We start from the raw sequence: 23,110 nt of genomic DNA on the forward strand, positions 1-23,110 counted from the left end.
GTCGTACACTTGCTTATGGTAGAAGTGCTTCACAGTGGCGATCAGTTCTTGATCCAGTGGCTGCACTAGTGATGTCGTCCAGGGTGGTAGAAACACTACACGACAATCCTTGTGCAGATCTTTTAGGTATGGAGGGTAACTTGGTGCACTGTCCAGCACAAGGAGCATCTTAAATGGAATGCCAAGTTCCCGACACTTGGCCCTGGCATCAGGGACGCAGTGCTTTTTTAACCAGTCTGCCATAATGTTCCCGGTCATCCAACCATTTGCAGGCTTTTACCAGCACACGCCACTTGCATCCATGTTCGTGAGGTTTTTGTAGCACCTGGGTGTGAAGCTGTGTGTACAACAACTGGCCTCATCTCGTGGCTCCCAGAGAGGTTTACAGCGAACATTACTGTCATCTTACACTTCTGGAGCATACAACCAGGGGCTTGTTTCTGTTTTTTAGCGATGTAAATTTATTTGGGCATGACCTTGTAGTATAACGACATTTCGTTGACGTTGTATATCTGGTCCTTGGTGACTGTCCTTCTTCAAGAAGCACTCTAAATATCACAGGATAGTCTCTCGCGGCCAGCTCGTTGACAGAGGCATGTTCACCAGACACTTTGACGTGACGGAGTTCCTTGCGCTTCAGAAAACAGTCCAGCCATCCAACCAATGTTTTGAAAGATTTGCCCATATTTAACTTGCAACATGCTGCCTTGTAAAAGAGCTGGGCTTGGTTCTGAATAAATCTGCCATTCAGTGAAACACCATCCTTCGCCTTCCTCATTATGAAGGTGGCAAGATACCATTCCATTAGTATCATCGCATGATATCCCACCTGCGAACGGCCGTCTAGGTCAGAGGCACCATACATCTTCACTAGAACCCTTATGGCATCACGGTTCTTCCACACTGTCCTCACTGTTGATTCAGCCAGTCCCAGGGCCTTCCCGATGGCGGAGTTTCCTTGTCCCTTCTCCATCTTGATAATCTCTAACTTGGTTGCCTGCATCAAAAGTTTTTTAACTCTTGGGGCTGGATCCATGGTGCGTCAAAGTACAGGCCAGGATGGAGCAGCAAAAAAAAAAAAAAAAAAAAAAAACACACATGTTGTACATGACAGGTTAGCTGTAGAGAGCGGATCTGCACTGTGCACAAGTTGGGACTGTTATGCCGCGCCCACCACCTTGTACCCCAAGCCGCGAAGTAGAATGCCTGGGAATTTCTGCACATCAACGTGACGACACGTGACGATGGACACGCTGTGTGTGTGTGGGGGGGGGGGGCTCACGCACTAATAGAAAATGGCATTTTTGAGCCACTCCTTGCCTCTACCTCGCGTTCTGTGAGGTAAACTCAAGCGCCTTCAAAGTTTTTGGTTATGATTTTTGGTCACTTGCACACAATGCAATTCGCGCACTGTGCGAGCCTACTGTACTAATAAATACTGTATTTCCAAGAACAGTTCTTGATGATACAGCATATTTATATGCCCCGTACATTCCCCCCCCCCCATCTAATCTACTGTTGCCCCATGGGGAGTGTAGGATCACCAAGTAAATCAGTAACAAGATGATTCTACCACCACATGCAGGCAAATATTATATTCCATTGTGACTAGTGGCCATAATGTTTTGTCTCCCTGCCCACCTGTGCTTATGTTTCCTTCAGCTGCAACACCCAGCTCCTTCCTCTGCCTGTTGATGGATGCCCTGTCTCTATCAGAGTGGTATGTCATTCTTGGATGTCTGCAATGTTTCCTTCCTCGCTTGATCTCCCTTCTCTTTAAAATATGGCTCCCTCACACCTAGGCTGAATTATGTTTTGGGGTGCTTGCCCCATCCAGTGTAAGATGCACGAGTTCAGGCTGGCACTGGCAGACCTTTCCCCTGAGGGTAGTAATCTTTGCGAGATGTGATTTTCCTTCATCCTCTGTCTGTCCAAGGATACCACATATGCGTGAACTTCCATGGCACCAGAGTTGACCTTGTGACCTTGCTCTGGGATGCCACCCTCTCTTCCGAGCTTTACCAAACCAGCCCTCCCCAGAGTGTCATGGGCTTTGTTGCTGTTCATCTTTGCCTATCTGCAGGCCAGATCATAGTGGCAATGGGTTACAGCCCTTGTTGGGATGAGACATTGGAAGAGCTTTTACATTACCAAAACCAACTGCAACCCCCTTGCTTCCTTATGGGAGACTTCAAAGCCCACCATCCCCCATTAGGATCCAGGCACCTTCCTTGGATTCTCAGATTGGTCAGGTAGATCAATATTCTGCTTTCTCCTTGAGAGTGCCCAACATTTCTCTCTCCTTACCCCTACTGGCATGCAGATCTGCTTCAGTCCTCATATTAGTTGTCCCTCCATCTTTAACCTTTGTGTGGGTGACTCTTTCTTACAAGATGAGGTTGTAATGACTGGGTCCAACTTCAGGAGTGACCATTTTCTGGTACTTCTTGATGTATCTTGCCTGTCACCTCTGATTACCCAGATCTTGTGTCCCCACTGATCTCTTGTCTTGGACCAGTGGCCAGTCTTCAGTGCAGCCCTTGATCCTCCCAAAGAGATGCCCCTAGATGACCAGGTCGCTGCCCTCACTCCTGTGGGGTTTGGTCATTTGATATTCAGAATGTAGTGTGGTCCATCCCACAGTCCCATAATGTTCATGCTCAGCTTTCCATTGGAGGTGTAACCCATGCCCTCTCCTCAAACTTTGCCATCAACATCATAAAGCTGGGTGTAGTGGACTATTGTGTCTGGCAATTAGCATGGTTGACATTTAGCTCCTTCCATTCCTTCTCCAGTTCCACATATGGACCTAGAGCTTGTCTGCTCTAGGAGTGGGTGCTCCTCCCCCGACTTTTACTCCCTGGGGAGACATATTGTTGCCCTCACTGGCCTTCAGAGCAGTTTCTCATCCTTTTCTTCCAGTTGCTGCTGGATGTCCCTCTGCCCCCTTGCAGTGTCTGACTGTCTCAGCAAGTCATCCAAGACAAAACTTCCTCCCCTCCTCCAAAGGGAAAGCCTGTGGATTGGGCCTGGTCCCAGATGAGTTCCTCACACACTTTTCACCTCCCTTTCTTGATGCTTCTCTTCATCTGTTCAATGACAGCTGGTTATGAAGGACTTTTACTGCTTCATGGAGTCCTTCACTCTCCCATTTTCCAAGCCTCCTCCCACAGACCCATTGCCCTACTGTCAAATGTGGACAAGCTGGTGAAACATAAGGTCTCCAAGCACTTCAAATGGTGCTTAGAATACCGATGATCTGATGGAGGAACAGTGTGAGCTCGGACCTAGTTTGGGTGCCATGGATGTCCTCGTCAAGCTTGAACACCATAAACATCTTGCTGCCATTTTCTCCTGGCAGCCTTCACTGATATTCAGGGTGCATTGACTAAGCACCCTGCAACAGTACCATGGGTGTGACGGGCTCCATCTCGCATTAGGTTCAGAACCTCCTCATCGACCCTGCGTTTTCTGTTACTGGGAGGTGTCCTCTCACTCTGCACCATAAACTGGAGGGTGTACTTCAAGGTTCCACCCTCAGCCCTCACATTTCAATGACCTGTTGTCTGACATCTCCCGCATCCCAGGGTTTCCCTCTTGGTTGACGCTAATAATATTTCCCTCCTTCATGGTGTGAACATGATAGATGAAGCCCAGGCTGGCCTTCAGCAGGCAGTTGACATCACTGTATGGGTCTCAGCATAAAGGCTACCTTTAGGAATACCATAACCTTCCCACATTGCAAGATGTTCAGACTGGTGATGTCCCTCTCACTCTGCATGCCAGACTGGTTCCAGATTGACCTGGGGGAGTCATGTGGGTTACCTCCAGTCTTCTTCCTCCACTGGCTGGCATCATGCAATGTTCTGTTATGAACTGGAGAGCTGAACAGGGAGATGTTTTTCTGCCTCTACCCTGCATTCATTCAGTCACCTGGCTGCCTCCTCCTCTTGGCTGCAAAACTGATTCTGTTCAATATTCTGCCCTTCACATTGTCCTAGGGGCCATTAACTTCTTCCCACTTGCATCCCTCTGTGCAGAATCGGAGTGTTACCCATCTTGATGCTACATGTTGGGCTCGATTTTCAGCTCCCACACCGTTTTCTTGGTCATCCACTTGTAACCCCATCTGTCTTGTATTTCCACACTGGCCATGGGCAAGTAAGCTCTTTCTTTTCTTTGACCTGCAGGTTTGCAACACCTACCAACGCACCCCTTTTGCTTCCTTGTCAACCCCAGTCTCTCCCATTCCTCCATGGTTTGTCTTGTCCTCCGTGATATCCTCTGACCTCCCAGCTCCATTTCATACATCCACTGATGCCTTGCCTTAACATGGATGCTTCCCTGCACAGTGGCATCTTTAGCATCTTTACTAACATTTCCCACTCCCCACCTACCTCTTTTCTCTCTACGGTGTACTTTATTTTGAGGACCTATGCCTCTGCCATGCCTGGACCTTGTTTGACCCCTATTCTGCCCTCCACAAAACTGTGCCATTATCCAGGTGCTAGACTCTGTGAATGCTTCATACCCCCCAAGCAGTGGTACTGTACGCTGACTTGCAGTCATTGTTACACTTTCTCCTTTCAGGACAGCCATCCTTCCATCTGTGACAAGTCCATGCAAGTCACTCCCTCCACATTCTCTTTGTCTCACTTGCTGGGACCATACACCTTCAATGGATCCTTTCCCTTGTTAGTATTAGTGGGAATAAAATCACTGACTAAGCATTCAGGTCATCTCCAATTTCGAGTTTGTTGGTGGATGCTGATGCCCTCCCTTTGGCTTTGCATTGCCAGTCATTGATGATATGTTTATATCATATTCACTGCTTTCCAGAATCTGTTTCTTGTGCTACTGTTTTCCAGGATTCCCGATCATCTGTTTATGACTCCCTCCCTAGTTTCCCAAAGCAGGGTCCGGTCTCTTCTGTTAGCCCTCTCTGTTCCAAGACTGGCAGTCTGTCCACATCGGATCCCGAGGGTGAGTTTCTGGCTGCTACTTCGTATAATATTCTGTAAGTCTGTTGTTGAAAAAGGCTTATTTCCCTCTCAGGTGTCCCTCTCTCTTTAGAGCATGCCTCCACTCATGAGGGCTCTGTCCCTGCCAGTACTGATGGATCTAAGGCTAATACTGGAGTAGGCTTTGGTGATGTCTTCCTTCAGCATGGGGTCTTCCTGGTGTTGCTTCAGTGTATACGGCAGAACTGCCTGCAATTTTATAAGCTCTCCAAATTATTTTTACCTGTGTTGTAGGTCTCAAGACCAGTCTTGGTCTTGAGACCAGTTTGATGTGGTCTTTGTCTTGCTTGACATGGTCTTGGCCTCGAAGCTTCTGGTCTCAGAGTTTTGACTCGAGACCAGCATTACAAAGTGCATCGTGGCGTGGGGAAGGTCAGAATTTATGATCATATATGGAGAAAAATCATGGCTGATTCGATTCACGGCGTGCCATACAGCGTTGTACTGTCTACAGATACTGCCTGGCTAGCGCTACAGCGATGATGCACAAGCTGAGCCCAGCGAGCGCTGATAAAGTGCGTGCGAGTCGAGAGGAGATGCACGATGTGGCCATTCTTGCAGCGATAATCTCCATTTGCACGTACGAATGTTTGCAGCTCTGTTCACCTCCGTGTACTTCATATATGTTTATGGTGTATGCAATCCCCGCATCCTTCGTTCACCTACATCAGAGGTTTAGCTTGTTCGCTCGGAAAACGTAACCACAAAAATGTCTATTTTCCTGTTTTTTCTTCTTCATGCCAATAAAGCAATGAAAGCAGAAATATTTTACCTAGATGTTCAGTTGTTCACATGTATTAAATATTGTAAGTATATTTCCTCCCTTACAGGGGCGTAGCCAGGATTTTGGAGCGATGGGGGCTTCCAACCTTTCGAGTTATGACCCTTCAGAGCTTCCAAATGGTTATCACGAAGGCCTGCAGTGACTTCTGTGACCTAAATATTTTCTAGTGTTTCACAGTCACCCTCATATTTCATACAACTTATTCACCTATGAGCAGGGAGCCATGGCCATGTGGCCCAGTGGCGTTTCTAGCCCCCACTAAAGTGGGGGGACCACCTGGGGGCCGATAAATCATCTGTAGTAGCAAGAGGGCAGTGTGCAGTCTCGAATGAAAGCCCCTTTCAAGGGGGAAAGTTAATGAAAACTGTTATCCTAAACAAATAGTGGGTATGACCGTATGAAGTATTTGGAGCACTTACGGAAGTAAAATATGTATTTTATATTTACGAAAACTTTTTGCTTCCCACAACCCCTCATGTCTCTTGGTAATTATCCTGAAAAATAGGCAGTCCCCCTTGACTGTTCATGAGAAGCAAAAGATGAATATGTTGTGTATGGAATGTTTGGGCAAGGGAAAAGCTCGGAGAGAAGTGCGAAAATTAGTCTTCTGAAAACCAGCTTTCACATGAGGAAGATACAGCTATCCTTGAGTATGATGGCACTGACAAAGTACGCAACACCATACATTATAACTTAAAACCGTACTTTCAAGAGTTTAAAAACTTAAAAACGCTTTTAAAAGCCGTAACATTGGTGTGCAGGCTGTAGAGAACTATGACCACACCCTGGGATGCCTGGAAAACGTTTGACACAGGCCAGAAAAAAAGAGGCAAAATTGTCACAGTCCTGGTGTGGGCCCTGGTCCCTCCATACGCTTGAGTTTTGGCCCTGGGAATTATCCCCATTGCCCTCTTCTCTCTTTCATTCTTCTTAGTAACTGTCTTCCCAGAAACTCCTCGACCTCATTCAACTCACGTGCGATAATCAACTTAAATTCGTTTAAAAGGTGTTGAGTATTGCATCGATGCATAATCTGCAACTGGATGATTGGGGTACTAGTGCACTCACTCGAGGGGCCGAGACACACATGAAAACTGACCAGCAGTGCAGCACCTGCAGGCTGCAGCTACTTTTCATTCATTCAGCAGACACATAAATTCTTGGTTTTGGTCTCGGACAGTCTGGTCTTGGTCTCAGAGGATCTGGTCTTGGTCTTGATCTTGGTCTCGGAGGGTCTGGTCTTGGTCTTGATCTTGAGGTGCCTGGTCTTGACTACAACACTGATTTTTACCCTCCCCCAATATGCTTTAGTGATTTTTAGTGATTTTCGTAGTGCACTTTCTGCATTGGAGTCTTTTAATGCATCCCATCGACTGGTTTTATCAGTTTTAGAATGGCTTTTTCTTCTGGGTTGTCGTGACCATTGTTTAGATTTCTGTTGGGTTCCCACACATGTTGCTGTGGTGGGCAATGAGAAGGCAGATAATTTAGCTAGAGCTGTATCTTCTCCACGGCCACCTACCAACTACCCGGTTCCCGCTTCTGATGTAACACCTTGCAACATGTGATTCATATGTGTTGGCAGAGACAGTGGGATTGTGTTGCTCATAACAATATAAAAGAACTTTTTCAGGAAGTGGCTGTGCAAAGGGTTCTCCCCTCCTTGCCATGACAATTGGAGGTGGCTCTTACCAGTCTTCGCATTGGGCACTCTCGGCTTACGCATGGATTCTTGGTGAGTGGTAGGACTCAGCTGTACTGCGATGACTGCCTTGTTCCCCTTACTGTTCATCAGTTGCTGGTCGAGTGTCCAAGTCTGGGGGACCTGCATCTGAGATTCCTCCGTAAGCATAAGGGGGCAGATAGTGCCTGCCGTCTGTCTTCAATGCTTGGTGGAGCTTCTAGTGTGTTTACTGATGTTTTTAGTTTTCTTCAGGAGGCAGGCCTCCTTCCACATTTATAAGCATTTGGTATTTTATAAACTATTCTTTTATTTTTTGTGTTTTATTTCTAATAATGGGGAATGTGGTAGGTGGGGGCGCTCCATCCACTTACTCGATGTAGTGCTGCTCTTGGGTGTCTACCCTTTCATTTCCTCCATCCTTTCCTTCCTTCCTCTTCTGTCTTTCTTTATAACATTCTTTCCTCGTCCTTCTGCCTGCAGGTGACTTGACACTCCCTCTTTTTTCTTTCTTTCCTTCATTCTTTCCACTTCTGCTTGTGGGTAACTCCATACTGAATGACAAGCCAAATGGTTTCCTGTACACCAGGAAACCATTTACTAAGCTGGGTGATAACCATGTAGCCAAATTATGGTGCCTGGTGGTTCAGGTGGTAATTGCAGTGCCCCAGTTGGATTGAGCTGGTGAAGGTTTATATCCCAGGGGTGGCTGAGGTTATTGCTCAGGTAATCCCACTCAGGGATGAGTGAGGCTGGTCACTCTCACCTTAAATGTCAGGACCAACATACCTTGTCCCGGGCTCTTACGCTCATCATGGGGCAGGTTAAGATTGGATGATGGATGGTATTGACTTTATGGATGGTATTGACTTTATTTTGAAAATGCACATTTTATTTGCAGCGCCCTTTATCTTTTCCAGCAGCACATGAACCTGGCAGCTGCGCCACCAGATTTTAATTATATTCAATTAGTCAATCCCAGGTCATCATTGTCTTTGTCCTCCAGTTCATATTGACCCTTAATCCTCTTATCACACTCTACTAACCCTAAACACCTGTGAGTCCACCCATATTTCCAAGCACCTTCTACAGGCCTCCCTTATTACTGACAGGAGTTGTGTTCCTATGATGCCAATGATACCAGCTTTTCAATGGTTGCCTTTATATAATCTTCATATAATTCTTATGCAACCATTCATATGTTATGTTGATGTAATTCTTGATTATTAACCTTCTCGTGCACAATAAGTTTCGGTAAGTTTTCCGGCGCACGATTTTTTCTGCGAGGCCACCCGGCCCAGCTGCCCGCGCGCTCCAAATAACACGTATTCCCGCCTTATTTTCGCCACCCAAACATCAATATACCGCCATGAAACCCATATCATCTTATTCGTCGATGTTTGTTCTACTTGATAAGCACCACAAAACAAAAAAGAGGAAAACACGAATAAAACATTAGGCGACCCTGTATAAACATTTTGCTACATCAATTTCACTTCCCAACATCATCATTTGAATGCTTTCCATCATACAGGAAAATGTTATTCGAAGTTTTGATAGAAAGTTTCCTCGGCTTTCTAAAAATACAAATTTGGTTGTGATACGATTTATACTTCTCAAGAAAATAGCCAAAAACTGAAAGCCATTTTTGGAAAAAATTCATGGAGCTTTTGTTACAGAATTTTCTCACACCTTATGTTTTTATTGCATAATATTATGCAGAACTTCACAAGCCTTCAAATGAGCACATCTGGCTTTGATACGCCTTATAGTTTTCGAGTAAATCGTCAAAAACGACTGGGGACTCGTGTCCGTGCATCACTTTCATGATGCGCACACAGCATATGATATATTCCCACCTATGTAACAACAATTTCTTACCATAGATATTACACTGTTATGTCCTGTATATAAGTAGAATTTACTGCTCTGTACCATGGTTCTTACTGGAAATCGACATGTCCAATAGTTTTTGAGTAATTGGCAGACCAAGTGAGATTATTCCTCCGAGCGCTTTAGACTTTTACCTCAAGCGATGAAAAAAATATAGTCTGTTCCCCTGCCTTTCCTACAAAAAAAATGCTCCCAAAGGCTTATATTCTGGTAATGAACATACGTAGAATTCACTGCTCTTTATCATGGTTCTTATGGGAAATCGATGTCCAATAATTTTGGAGTAATTGTACGACAAACGTAGAATACTCCTCACTTGCACGCGAGGTAAAAAACATTATTTCTCTGCCTCACCCACACCTACATATTTTCGCTCATTACGTTTTATTTTCTTTTTCTACTCAAAGTATACACGTAAAATATCATAAGGTTTTTAATAGTGCTCTCAGAAACTTGACATGACCACTAGTCTTTTTGCTAGGTACTGATACTGAAGCTGAACTTTCTTCAATCTCATGTGTGTGTATGTAAAAAACATTAATTATTTGTGTAAAAAATACTGAACTATAGAAATAGGTCAATATACAAATAAAAAAAATACGGATAACTCACTTCCTCCAGAGGTGTTGAGATACTGGCAGGAGACTGAAGAGTTGTTGAAAGATGAGGAGTTATGTAGTGTGTGTGCATGTGTGTGTGAGGGGGGGACGAGTGTGTGTGTGTGTGTGTGTGTGTGTGTGTGTGTGTGTGTGTGTGTGTGTGTGTGGCGTATTTTCTCCTCTCCTTGCAATACATTTCCATAAAACACATGCGATGCACACAATAGATTTCTCCACGAACATTTACAGCACGACATACGTATATACAGTATATATAGTACATATATATATATCTATCTATATATATATATATATATATATATATATATATATATATATATATACAGTATACATGTGTGTGTGTGGCTGTGGCATACTTCTTGTCTCTGATACTTGCGCTATGTTTTCGCTAAGTCAGTCAATGCATGCAATATTTCTCGGTGAACACTCGCTGCACTATTTTATACGTATGTTTCACACTAAACCATACGCAATATAAAACACTATCACATGATTCCATCCCAACCCCCTCTATTACTCCTTTCCCGACTGTATGGCGTACGTGACCGCCTGTTTCCTTAGCCACTGTTGCATATCTCTATGGCGTACATAATGCCTGCTATGGTAGGTCAGTTGCTTCACCAATCCAGCCACTATATGTTTCACAAACATAAGTATTGGCGTCACTATAAAAAGGTAAGCTACTCATCATTTACGGGCAGGGTGAAGGAGAGTGGAAACCCCGGTATAAGAAACCAGACTCCTGCCTGTAGGCCCAACGGCTCATAACGGGCCCCAATGCTTTACAAACAATATATTTATGTTCCATCGATACAATCACTTCACATTATAATCAAAAACACTGTACAAATGCAATATTTAAATAATGGCTTCTGCCTCGGGTGGGAGGGGGGAAAATGGCTGGTTTAAAGGGGCAACTGACAGCCACGCAGCCCTCCAGCCCGGCTGCTCATGAGATACTGAGGTTTTTCTGCTATGCACTATCTCATCAGAGCAGTCACAGTGTTGCCAATGCCTTACCTCGGGACATAGATGTGCCCACTAGAACACACCAAAATTTCACGCAAATTGCCCGACAACTTATTTTTTGGTGAATATTTTTGTGCTTAGGACCGCGATTCACGTGACTGTGCTTTTTTCTACCAAACCTCATGTCACGCGATTCGTGTGACTGTGCCTGAGAGGGTTAAAATGCATTTCCTTTATACATGCCATTATTCCATAGGTCTGTCTCATTCACACTGAATACCTGATCAGCTGTAGGCGCTCAGAATATTATTATTAACCCATGGATTACGCAATTACCATTTTTTATCCCACCCCATGGTGTGCAAAAATGGAAAAAAATAGTTTCTGTTTATTATAAACTTGAAGATAAACATCCACGTCATCATCTGGTGGTGGTGGGGATCACTCTCCCTTTGCGTAGCGCCATGCATGTTTGCGTAGGGGTGGAGTAGTGAGCAGTGATGCAAGGCCACTGGGAGGTTAACACACCCCAAGCTGTGGCTCGCAGTCCTCGGGTTAACGGTGTAAGAGAGAGACATATATGAAATGAGTAGGGTTTTCCAGGCGATTAACATACGAACTGTAACAAAGAAAACAAGCTAGCACTGCCTGGTCATTTTATTATTTTCCATAGGAGCAACAGACACAAAGAATATTTTGATACTTATTAAATGTGAGAATGAAAAGAACCGAAAGGAGCTGACTAGCTACGTACAAAAACAAAGACGACGGGCCAGCACCATCCGGTGCATATTTACGCAAACATTTAAAAGACAGCAAGAGACACGAAGAATACTTTGTTATTTAAAGTGAAAGTGGGATGCACAAGTTAAATGAAAATGAGAACTGAAAGCAGTTTACTAGCTCACCAACATGACAGGCTTGCACAACCTGGTGCATATTTACATCCACAGAAGGAGCAACCGGAACTGTCTCCCTCTGAATGCGTTAAAAAGGGAAAAAAAGAAAATCTATTAAAACTGAGAGTGAGATGCACTGATGGAAACAGATACAAATAAACGGCCAAGAATGTATTTGGGTATATTCCTTGGAACAGTATACCCTCATATGCATGGCTGTGGGATCTGTATATTGATTATGCAGTGATTCATCATTAGTGCATCAGCTAGTGCTTTGTATATGCTCAGAGCTTGTGTTACTTTAATGTTTTCTTAGGCTTATACACTATAGAGTTTATTTTTGCTTTCTACTGGTTTTGTAATTTTATTTTATTGCTGTATATACTGTACGGCATTTTTTTGTTTTACTGTTTTCAGTTTATGCGATTAAGGTCTTATTCAGCTGTTCTTACTTTGTACTTTAATATTCTCCACCACTACTTTAGTTTTATGTGGCAGCTGCATGCTAGTTAAGGTATGGGATGTTCTCTGTTCTCTCTCTCTCTCTATATATATATACACCAGACTTCATTCCACGCAGTGGTTATGCCTTTGCTTTTTATTTATTTATTTATTTATTTTTTTTTAAGGATTTTATTGCAATTTGTCCATGTTATACTTTATATTAATTACTGATTATGGTAATTGTTTCCATGTGTCAATGGTCTTTTGCATACAATAATTGCTTAGTTATGCTTCTCGTACATTGGGCCTGATTGTTATTTGCCTGCGTAGCATTTGACCTTAATCACCTAGTTTCCAGCTTGCAACTTCGTGGGCCCTGTCTCCCACCAGAAGTGGATGCAGCCATTCCCTGGATCTTAGACAATGCCTTTCCAACTCATTCAGCTGCATGAACTTCCTCCAGCAATCAGGTAAATTGCTAATGTCACAGTTTGCAGCTTGCAACTTCCTGGGCCCTATCTGTTTCACCAGGAGTGGATGCAGCCATTGCCTGGATCTTAGGAGACCAAGCTTCTCCAACTCGGGAAGCTGCATGAACTTTCTCCAGCACTCAGGTAAATTTAGCAGTTTAAGTACTGTGATCAGTATCCAGTAAGTTGGCAGGGTTAAGAATAATATGCTTTACTTGTTGGTGAGGGAAGGGGGTAGTGTGCCTTCCTGCCCCACTGGCTTATCCATCCCTGCATCATTCCTACCAACACTCTGAGTTTTTCTAATAGGTGATAAATACTGAAACGAGTGCATTGCCAAGAGCTAGCATCAGCAAGCATCAAGTGCCAGAGGTGTTAACTCGTCTGTAGTGCTTTCTGATGATGATTGTTTAGCCTGGTTGATTAATACCCTGGAAATACCTTCCATGATCAGGTATGAGCCTGTTAGTCAATTAAGGATGACATTCTTCTCCCACCAGCAAATAAAGGACTTTATTTTAAACCCACCATACTCTTATCTTCATACCTCCCAACTTCACCACAACTGAAACTTCAGTTCTGCTCCACCACCACATTTACTACCAATTCTCTTACTCTCACTCACCAGCTTTATCTTCACCACAACTCAGTCCATCAGCAGCATAATTATCTTGATCATATCTTCTTCCACATTAATACTCCTCCTCTTCCATCAAGTACCTCTCCGCTTCCACCTTCCCCCCCAACACACACCACCACATGTGCAGGTTAACCCTTTTCATCTACCTCTTCTCTTCCACCAGTACATCCTTCACAGCTCCCACTACATTGTTCACCCAAGTTCCCTCATCTCCATCAAAATCCTTTCTCCCACATTATCCCTTGACCTCAAACTTCAGCATTACATCTTCTGGTATGCTGCTGCTGCTTTACCAAACCCTGTCGTCTTTCCCACTGTCCCCTTTTCCACCTCCAACATACTGTACTTATAACTTCTGCTGTGTCTCATTCACTAAGTCAGGGGTTCATGTACCTCAAAAGGCTCCCAAGAGGTCTCAGTGGGGTACTGTGTTCCCAAAGTGTGGTCAATACAGAATTTATTCACTTTTTTATTTTACTTTTTTGAACAGAGAAGCTAGCTCCCCCAAAACAAGCATGACATTCACACTTATATAATAATACTGGCTGTCTAGTTACTGTGTTAATACTGACACAATTGTAAAAGTGTGTTAACCCTTATTTTCTTACAATAATTACCATGTCAGTAATTTTACAAAACTAGCATTACATTATTATTCCCCTGAGCTTGACCTGAATAGATCATACAGCCCTGCTACGGATGCAGGAGAGTGCTACCCCTCCCAGCAAAGGCAGCTATCTGGGTGGGGTGCAAATTCTCAATCTCGTAATCTCAAGTCACACACACTACCACTGAGCCACCCCGCTACATATTCTGTAATGGATTGTTATTAGAATACATTTTTATATTCTTTGCCTTTAATAGGGGTACTGATCTATTATATGAGACATTTGAGAACTACTGACATGTCTTCCTCCTCCTCCTCTAGGTGATCCACTTTCTAGCATCACATCCCAAATCTTTCACTCCTTCTCCTCTAGGTGAACCACTTTCTAACATCATATCTCAAATCTTTCACTATGTACATACCTTACTCTTGCCTATCTATCTCATTTAGTTACCTCATCTCCTCTACCACCATGCCTCTTACTTCTATATTATCCCTTTTCCACGTCCTCCTCTGCCTCAATCACCATGAGATGCTTCAGTCTGCGCACAGCCACGTTCTGTATGCGCGTGAGTGATGGTGGTGGGTCTGTCTCAAACTCCGGCCGTTGAGAGAGCAGCGAGGAAATGGTCTCACCAGGCAGCCCTAAGTCTCTAGCCAGCACCTTTTCCCAGTCACCCTTGAAGTTCAGTAAGCTGCCCTGCAAGAGGATTAATACTGCTATTACCAACTACAGTTATTAGTCTTAGGAATAATGCTAGTGTTGCTACTGCTCCTGTTGCAGCTCTTGCATGTTGCTTCTCCTCCTCCTCCTCCTCAGTCCTGCTGCTGCTGCTGCTCCTCTTCCCTGTTCACCTGGCTGAGACTACTTCTACTGCTGCTGCTCCTGCTCCTCCTCCTCATGCTTGTGTCTCCTTCCCCTGATTATCCTACTCCTCCTCCCTGCTGTTGCTGCCTCCCCCTCCTCATGTCTCTCCTACTCTTGCCTCTGCTGATCCTATCATCATCATCATCATCATCATCATCATGCTGCTCCTCCCTTTGTTCCTACTCCTGCTCCCACACTCCGTCTACCTCCGGCTTCTCCTTTTCCTCTTGTTCCTTCTTCCCCACCTCCCATCCTACTGCTGCTGCTCCTTTTGTTCCTCCTGCTGCTGCTCCCACTCCCCCTCTGCCTCCTGCTTCTCTTTTTCCTCTTGTTCCTACTCCTCCACCTCTCATCCTCATCCACCACCTGCTATGGCTGCTTTTGTTCCTACTGCTGGTTCTTTTTTGCACCTGTTCCTGCTGCTGCTGCTACTTCATATTCCTCCTCCCCCTGCTACTGCTGCCTCACATTCCTCCTCCTCCCCCTGCTACTGCTGCCTCACATTCCTCCTCCTCCCCCTGCTACTGCTTCTCCTCCTCCTTCCTCTGCTGCTGCTCCTCCCCATGCTACTGCTTCTGCTCCTTCTCCTGTTCCTTCTTCATTGTACTGCTGGTGCTCCTTTCTCTCCCCTTCTCCTCATTCTCCCCTATGTCCTGATCCTCCTCCTCCAGGTGCTGCTACTTTCGCATCTCTTATTGCTCCTGATGCTTCCCCTCTTCTACAAATCCTTTCTTGCTGCTCATGCTTTTCCTCCTCTTCATCATTATAATTGCCTTCCTATTCCTTCTCATCATTGTACAGCTTCTCCTTAATTAAGTTCCCATTCCTGCAATTGCAGGTCATTATCCCCCCCCCCCCTCCTGCTGCTGCTGCTGCTTCTCTCCCCTTCCCCTTCTCCTCCCCCTCCCCCAGTGGCTGCTACTTATGCTCCTCTTGCTGCTGCTGCTGCTGCTCCTCTCCCCTCCTGCTGCTGATGCTACTGCATCTCCCCTCCTCCTCCTCATCCTCCCCCTTGTCCTGATTTTATCCACCCTCAGTTGCTGACACTTATACTTATCTTCCTGCTGATGATGCTCCCTCTTCCAGCTGCTCCCTCTCCTCCTCCTCCTCTTCCAGCTGCTCCTTCTCCTCCTCCTCCTCTTCCAGCTGCTCCTTCTCCTCCTCCTCCTCTTCCAGCTGCTCCTTCTCCTCCTCCTCCTCTTCCAGCTGCTCCTCCTCCTCCTCCTCCTCTTCCAGCTGCTCCTTCTCCTCCTCCTCCTCTTCCAGCTGCTCCTTCTCCTCCTCCTCCTCTTCCAGCTGCTCCTTCTCCTCCTCCTCCTCTTCCAGCTGCTCCTTCTCCTCCTCCTCCTCCTCTTCCAGCTGCTCTTCTCCTCCTCTTCCAGCTGCTCCTTCTCCTCCTCTTCCAGCTGCTCCTTCTCCTCCTCCTCTTCCAGCTGCTCCTCCTCCTCCTCCTCTTCCAGCTGCTCCTTCTCCTCCTCTTCCAGCTGCTCCTCCTCCTCCTCTTCCAGCTGCTCCTTCTCCTCCTCCTCCTCCTTCTCCTCCTCCTCCTCTTCCAGCTGCTCCTCCTCCTCCTCTTCCAGCTGCTCCTTCTCCTCCTCCTCCTCTTCCAGCTGCTCCTTCTCCTCCTCCTCCTCCTCCTCTTCCAGCTGCTCCTTCTCCTCCTCCTCCTCCTCCTCCTCTTCCAGCTGCTCCTTCTCCTCCTCCTCTGCTTCCTGCTTCTGCTCCTCATCCTACTGCTGCAACTTACACTCCTTTTCCTGTTGCTGCTACTTAGGCTCCTCTTCCTGCTGCTCCTCATCCTCCTTACTGCTTATGCTGTTGCCCATGTTCCTGCCACTGTTCCGCTTTCTCCTCCAACTGCTGCTACTTAGGCTCCTTGTCCTCCTTACTGCTCATGCTATTCTGGTGGTGGTGAACAGGATTCTTGACTACGTGAGAGCCCGGGTACTCGGTCTACCTCCAGTATGTTTGACAGGATGCTGATTCCTTCGGTGCCCATCAGCAACAAATTTGCAGCTCTGGGAGACATTGCTGATGGAGAAGGCACCTCAGCTAGTACCTCCAAGAATACGTCTAGGAATATCTCCATGATTCCTTCTGAACTTGTGCAGGCTGAGGTACATAACCCTCCCCGGTCTCCTCTAAACACGTTCAGGAATCCTCAAGTCAGTGATAGACGTTCCCCCAGCTAAAGCTTCCCATGCCAGTCAGGGTGGCCCCCCTGAAGGTGCTATTGTCCTGGTTGTAGCCACCGAGTTGGATGTGTCGCTGTGGGCCCAGACCCCAAGGTATCCCCACTAAAGCCAGGGGCTAAGTCCCCCACTGCTTCTCAGGATCCCAGCCCTGTGGGGTACACTACTGGTCATACTCCTGATGGCACTGCCTGCTCTGATCTGGCTAAGGCAGCTTGCGGTCCCCCTACCAAGTCATCTTTTGCTCCACCACAGAAGAAGACTATTGTCCGGCCTTCGTCTTCCTCCACTTTGCTGTCTTCAAAATCGGGTATTTTGGGCTCTTTATCCAAGGGGTTAGCTGTGGTAAAGAACCCTATTAAACCTAACACTCGGCCAAGTACACGGAAACCTGTCAAGGTTCCCAGTGTCCGGAACTCTGGAACTAGAAGTACCCCAATATAGTGCCACTACGTTATGGGATCTATAATTCAATGAAACTGTCGTGGTTTACGTGTTAATTGGGAGGAATTGCGTGGTCTTATTGCCCACTTTTCGCCAGTATGCAAATGCATTCAGGAGACAATGGTTGGAGACGCTGCTCCTTCTGGTCCTCCTGGATACCATGTATTTTATTCTGATCCTCTTCCCAGCCAAGGACATCATGGTGGTGCTGCAATCCTAGTTTGCTGTGATGTCCCATTCACTTGTCTGAGTCTTTCAACTCCACTGCAAGCTGTTGCCATTCAGATTTTCATTCGTGGCCAATATATGGTGTGTAGTCTATATCTCCCTCCAAGTGCTTCTGTTGAGAAGGTTAATCTTACCCGGCTTATGCATGACCTTCCATCTTCCTTTCTTTCACTGGGTGATCTGAATGGCTGTCACCCAGTATGGGGTGACAGTATGACCAAACCTAGAGGTAATGTGCTGGCTTCTTTGGTGGAGGATGAGGAGTTGGGCATGTTGAATTCAGATGAGATGACATACTTTCATAGTCAGACTGGTGTTTTCACGGCCATTGATTTGTCTGTGTTCACCTACAGCAATTTTTTATTTTAAGTGGGGTGTGTTACTAGATCTGCATGGCAGTGACCATTTCCCAATTATTTTAGCTTCTGCCAAGTGTAAGCCACAATGTCGTCTTCCTCACTGGCGACTGGGCAAGGCGAACTGGCCACTCTAAGAAAGTTATGTTCCACTGACCGCACTGTGGACGATTTTGGTACTGCTGATGAGCCAGTGGTGTAGATAACTGATGTAATGCACTCAGCAGCCCTTTTATCTATTCCCAAGACTTCTGGTCGATTTCCTAAACATCCAGTTCCCTGGTGGACCCCTGAATGCACCTCTGCAGTGAGGGCCAAAAGGATTGCCTTCTCTCAGCTTCGCCGCCATTGTACAGTCACTCGATATTTGATGGCTTTTCAGAGGGCGCGTGCTCAAGGAGGTCAGACATGCTTCATGGCGGGAGTATGTTTCCTCCCTTCACTCGAGGACTTCTCTCACCCAGGTGTGGAACCAGGTCAAAGATTTTTGGCAAATTTTCTGTTCCTCCCCCTCCTGTTTTATCTGTTGCTGATGGGGCTGTGACTGACCCCTTTGCTATTCCTGAAGCCTTTGTCCAACATTTTGCTTGTGTTTAAAAAGGACATGGATTTGCCTTCAGTATGTTTCCTCCCTTCACTCAAGGACTTCTCTCGCCCAGGAAGCCTGTAGCCTCGGCTTAGATCTTCTGGGGGGAGAGTCTTACAATGTCTCATTTTCTATTTTTGAGCGTCAGCCAGCTTTGTCACGGTGTCATGATTCGTCTCCTGGCTGTGATGATATTCCAAACACCTTCTTATGCCATATGGCTGATGAAATCCTTTTCGTTTTACTGGTGCTATACAAGAGAATCTGGTGTAATGGCGAGCTTCCATGTACTTGAGGTGTTGCTGTAGTTATCCCCATCCCTAAGCCTGGAAATGATCATCTGCAGGCAACAATATATCATCCCATCTCTCTGACCTCTTGTGTTTCCAAGGTGTTGGAGAAGATGGTAAATGGCCAGCTCATGTGATATTTGGAGAGGGGCAATTACTTATCACCAGTCCAGTATGGTTTTCGTAAAATGCAATGTACCACTGATGCCCTACTGTCTTTGGAATCTTCTGTCTGTGAAGCTTTCTCCACTATCCAACACCAAGACACCAAGTTACTGTCTCCTTCGACCTGGAGAAGGCATACAACACTGCGTGGCATCATGGCATTTTACTTTCACTTCATGAGTTTGGTCTTCATGGGTGCTTGCCTATTTTTATTCAGCAATTTTTGCTAATCGTTTTTTAAGGGCTTGAGTGGGAGGAGTAATTTCTAATGCTCGTGCACTTGAAGATGGCGTACCACAGGGGAGTATCCTTAGTGTTACCCTCTCTGCTGTGGTCATCAAGAGTAATAAACGTACTTCCCGATGGTGTGCAAGGCTCATTATACGTAGATGACCTCTCAGTTTCCTTCACTGCATCTAGGATGTCTCTGATAGGAAGGTGCAGCTGGATCTTAACAGAATTTCTGAGTGGACTAAGTCTCATGGCTTCCGTTTTCTTTACAAAAGACAGTGGCTATGCATTTCTGTCATCTTCCGGGGGGTTCACCCAGACCCTGACTTGTATCTTCATAGTCGATGGATATCCTGTATGGAAGAGACTTGGTTTTGGGGTTTTCTGTTTGATAGACTCATATTCGTTTTGTGAAGGCAACTTGTATTAAGACTTTGAGTCTTCTGAGGATATTGGGACATACTTCTTGGGGTGCTGATCATCAGACCCTCCTCCTCTTGCATAGATCTCTCATCCTGTCAAGGCTTGAATATGGGCGTGAGGTCTACTCTGCAACCGATGCTGGTCTCCAGATATTAGGATTCTGTGCATCATGCTGGTGTACGATTGGCAACGGGCATTCAGGTCATCCCCGATTTAGAGTTTGTTGGTGGATGCTGATGCCCTCCCTTTGGCTTTGCATCGTCAGTCATTGATATGATGTTGGTATCGTCTTCACCCCTTCCAGACTCTGTTTCTTGTGCCATTGTTACCCAGGATTCCCAATCATCTGTTTATGACTCCCATCCTAGTTTCCTGAAGCCCTTTAGTTACAGGGTCTGATCTGCTATGTTAGCCATCTCTGTTCCAAGACTGGCAGTCTGTCCACATCGGATCCCAAGGGTGGGTTTCTGGCTACTATCTCACGTAACATTCTGTAGGTCCATTGTTGGAAAAAAAGGGTTTATTTCCCTCTGAGGTGTCCCTCTTTTGCTCTTTTTAGATCATGCCTCCATCATGAGGGTTCTATCCCTATCTATACTGATGGACCTAAGACTGATACTGGAGTGGGCTTTGGTGTTGTCTTCCCTTCCTTTAGTAGGGGGATAGCCTCCCTGGTGTTGCTTCACTGTATACTGCAGAACTTAATGCAATTTTATTTGCTCTCCAAATTATTTTTACTCTCCCCCCAATCTGTTTTTGTGATTTTTAGTAACTACCATAATGTTCTCTCTGCACTGGAGTCTTTTAATGCATCCCATTGACTGGTTTTATCAATTTTAGAATGACCTGTTCTTCTTGGTTGTCCTGGCCATTGTGTAAGTTTCTGCTGGGTTCCCGCACATATTGGGCAATGAGAAGGCAGATACTCTAGCTAAAGCTGCGTCATCTCGACTGCCACCTACTGACTGCCTGGTTCCCACTTCTGATGTAACACCTTACTTGTGGTACCGGTACGCGATTCGTATGTATTGGCAGAGACAGTGGAATGGAGTTGCTCATAATACGCTAAAAGAAATTTTTGAGAGTGACTGCACAAAGGGTTCTCCCCTCCCTGCCTCAGTGACTGAAGGTGGCTCTTGCCAGGCTTCGCATTGGGCACTCTCGGCTTACACATAGATTCTTGGTGGGTGGTGGAAATCAGCCGTACTGTGATGATTGCCTTGTTCCTCTTACTGTTCATCAGTTGCTGGTCGAGTGTCCAAGTCTGGGGGACCTACATCAGAGATTCCTCCATAGGCATAAGGGGGCAGATGGTGCCTACTGTCTGTCTGCAATGTTTGGTGGAGCCTCCAGCAATTTTACTGATGTTTTTTGTTTTCTTCAGGAGGCAGGCCTCCTTCATCATTTATAAGTAATTCGCATTTTATATACTATTCTTCCGTTTTTCGTGTTTTATTTCTAATAATGGGTATTAACTTTATTTTGGCCCTGTGGAGAGAATGGAGGGTGAAAGACTGACGAAGAGAATGTATGGGAGTGAGGTGGAGGGGGAAAGAGGGAGGGGGAGGCCGAGGATGAGATGGAGGGATGGGGTGGAGAGGTATATGAGAGAGGGGGGCGTGAGTTGGGAGCAGGGCAGTAACATGGCGGGGGACAGGGCGACGTGGAGGTGTTTTGTTTGTGGCCACCCCAAACGGGTTTGAGGCGTCTGGCAATAGATAGATAGATAGAACTTGATTTAGAAAATGCACATTTTATTTGCAGAGTCCTTTACCTTGTCGTCCAGCAGCACATGACTCTGGCAGTTGTACGGCCAGATTTTAATTCTATTCAATCAATCAATTACTGCTCCTGCTGTTGTCCATGCTCCTGCTACTGTTGCTCATCCTCCAGTTACTCATGCTCCTATTGTTGCTGATACACATTCCTTCTTTTCCTGCTATCTTTGTTTATATTCCTCATCCTGCTGCTACTCATCCTTCACCACCACCACCTGATACTGCTACTATGTTTCTCCTGCTACTTTTGCTGCAGCAGAAGCCCACCAGCACCAGCACGAGCAGTAGAAGTCCAGTGACAGCACCAGAAGCAGTAGCAGCAGCCCAGCCTAGCCTAGCACAGCACAGTACAGCCCAGACCAGCCTAGCCGCAACGCACTGACAAGCCCAGTCCAGCAGCAACCCAACCCACCCCACCCCAGACCAGCAACGGCCCAACCCACCCCACCCCAGACCAGATCAGCAGCAGCCCAACCCACCCCACAGACCAGATCACCAGCAGCCTAGCCCAACCCAGCCCAGATCAACAGCAATCTAGCCCAACCCAGCCCAGAGCAGACTAGCAACAGCCTAGCCTAGCCCAGCAGCAGCCTAGCCCACCCCAGACCAGCCCAGCGGCAGCTTAGCTTAGCCCACCTCAGCCTAAACCAGCAACCTAGCCCACCCCAGCCCAGACCAGCAGCAGCTTAACCCTTTAAACGCGGAGCGTCGCGTTTGCGATGCTCGGCAAAAAGGACATAACGGCGGAGCGTCGCGTTTGCGATTCTAGTAAATTTTGAATAACCGCAGGCAAGCAGGCTCCAGCTGGTATTGTCTATCAGTACCACCACCCATTAGCTACACTTAGCATACTTTACCTTTGTACTACTGACCTCCGTTGTTGCCAAGTATCGTGTTTTTCCCCTGTCCCCCCCCCCCACCACCACCACGGCCCGGCTAGCCTGGTTGTGATACATGGCAGCGCTCTGAGTGCTCAGAACTGTAAATCTGCGCTCTCCTCTCACAAGCAGTTTATGCTAATAGGAAACGCTTGTTTCCCCAGTTGTAACACTAGCTTTTTTTCGCACGGTTTGCCCCTGTTTAGCGTCAGTTTACCGCAGGCTTTCAAAGTGACATCATGACGAGTTCTAGCTCTTCCGAGTCAGTGCAAGTGGCCGACAGGAACGAGAATAAAGTGACGGGCGTAAGGCAGAATAAAAAGCGTGCCGCAGTGATCTTTTGGGAAGCAATATGATTGAAAATAATGAAGTATACATGTTTTTAGCTGTGAAAATGGAAATGTTTGTTGAGTGACAGGAGGACCGTCGCTGCGCTGCATGTCGGCCGTACGCTCCGTTGATTTTAGCCGTATTTTCAGTGCTTATTGTACAAATACGGATTCCAAACTACCTTTACGTTGTAGTATAAAGTTTATTGTGACAGAATGAGGCTGTGGTAGAGGGGAAACCTGGCTGCTGGAGGTGTGAAAGTGAAGATTTGGTTACCCAACTTTGCAAGTCTCCACAAGTCCTTGGGTAGTCC

The 23,110-nt window shown here is 46.1% G+C and overlaps 1 protein-coding gene across 1 annotated transcript in view; it reads right to left on the reverse strand.

The window, feature by feature from the left end:
- Positions 1–23,110, reverse strand: part of LOC145397691 (uncharacterized protein KIAA0825 homolog) — a 108,204-nt gene that overhangs the window by 12,278 nt on the left and 72,816 nt on the right. The window contains exon 13 of the mRNA XM_080270735.1: positions 14,512–14,728. Within this exon, the coding sequence (XP_080126861.1) occupies positions 14,519–14,728 (210 nt within the window). The 3' untranslated portion in view covers positions 14,512–14,518. The remainder of the gene's footprint in view (positions 1–14,511; positions 14,729–23,110) is intronic.

Source organism: Coenobita brevimanus, chromosome 42, assembly GCF_032717465.1.
Source record: "Coenobita brevimanus isolate Jiangsu-jjx chromosome 42, ASM3271746v2, whole genome shotgun sequence".
In the NCBI taxonomy this organism is placed as follows: Eukaryota; Metazoa; Arthropoda; class Malacostraca; order Decapoda; family Coenobitidae; genus Coenobita; species Coenobita brevimanus.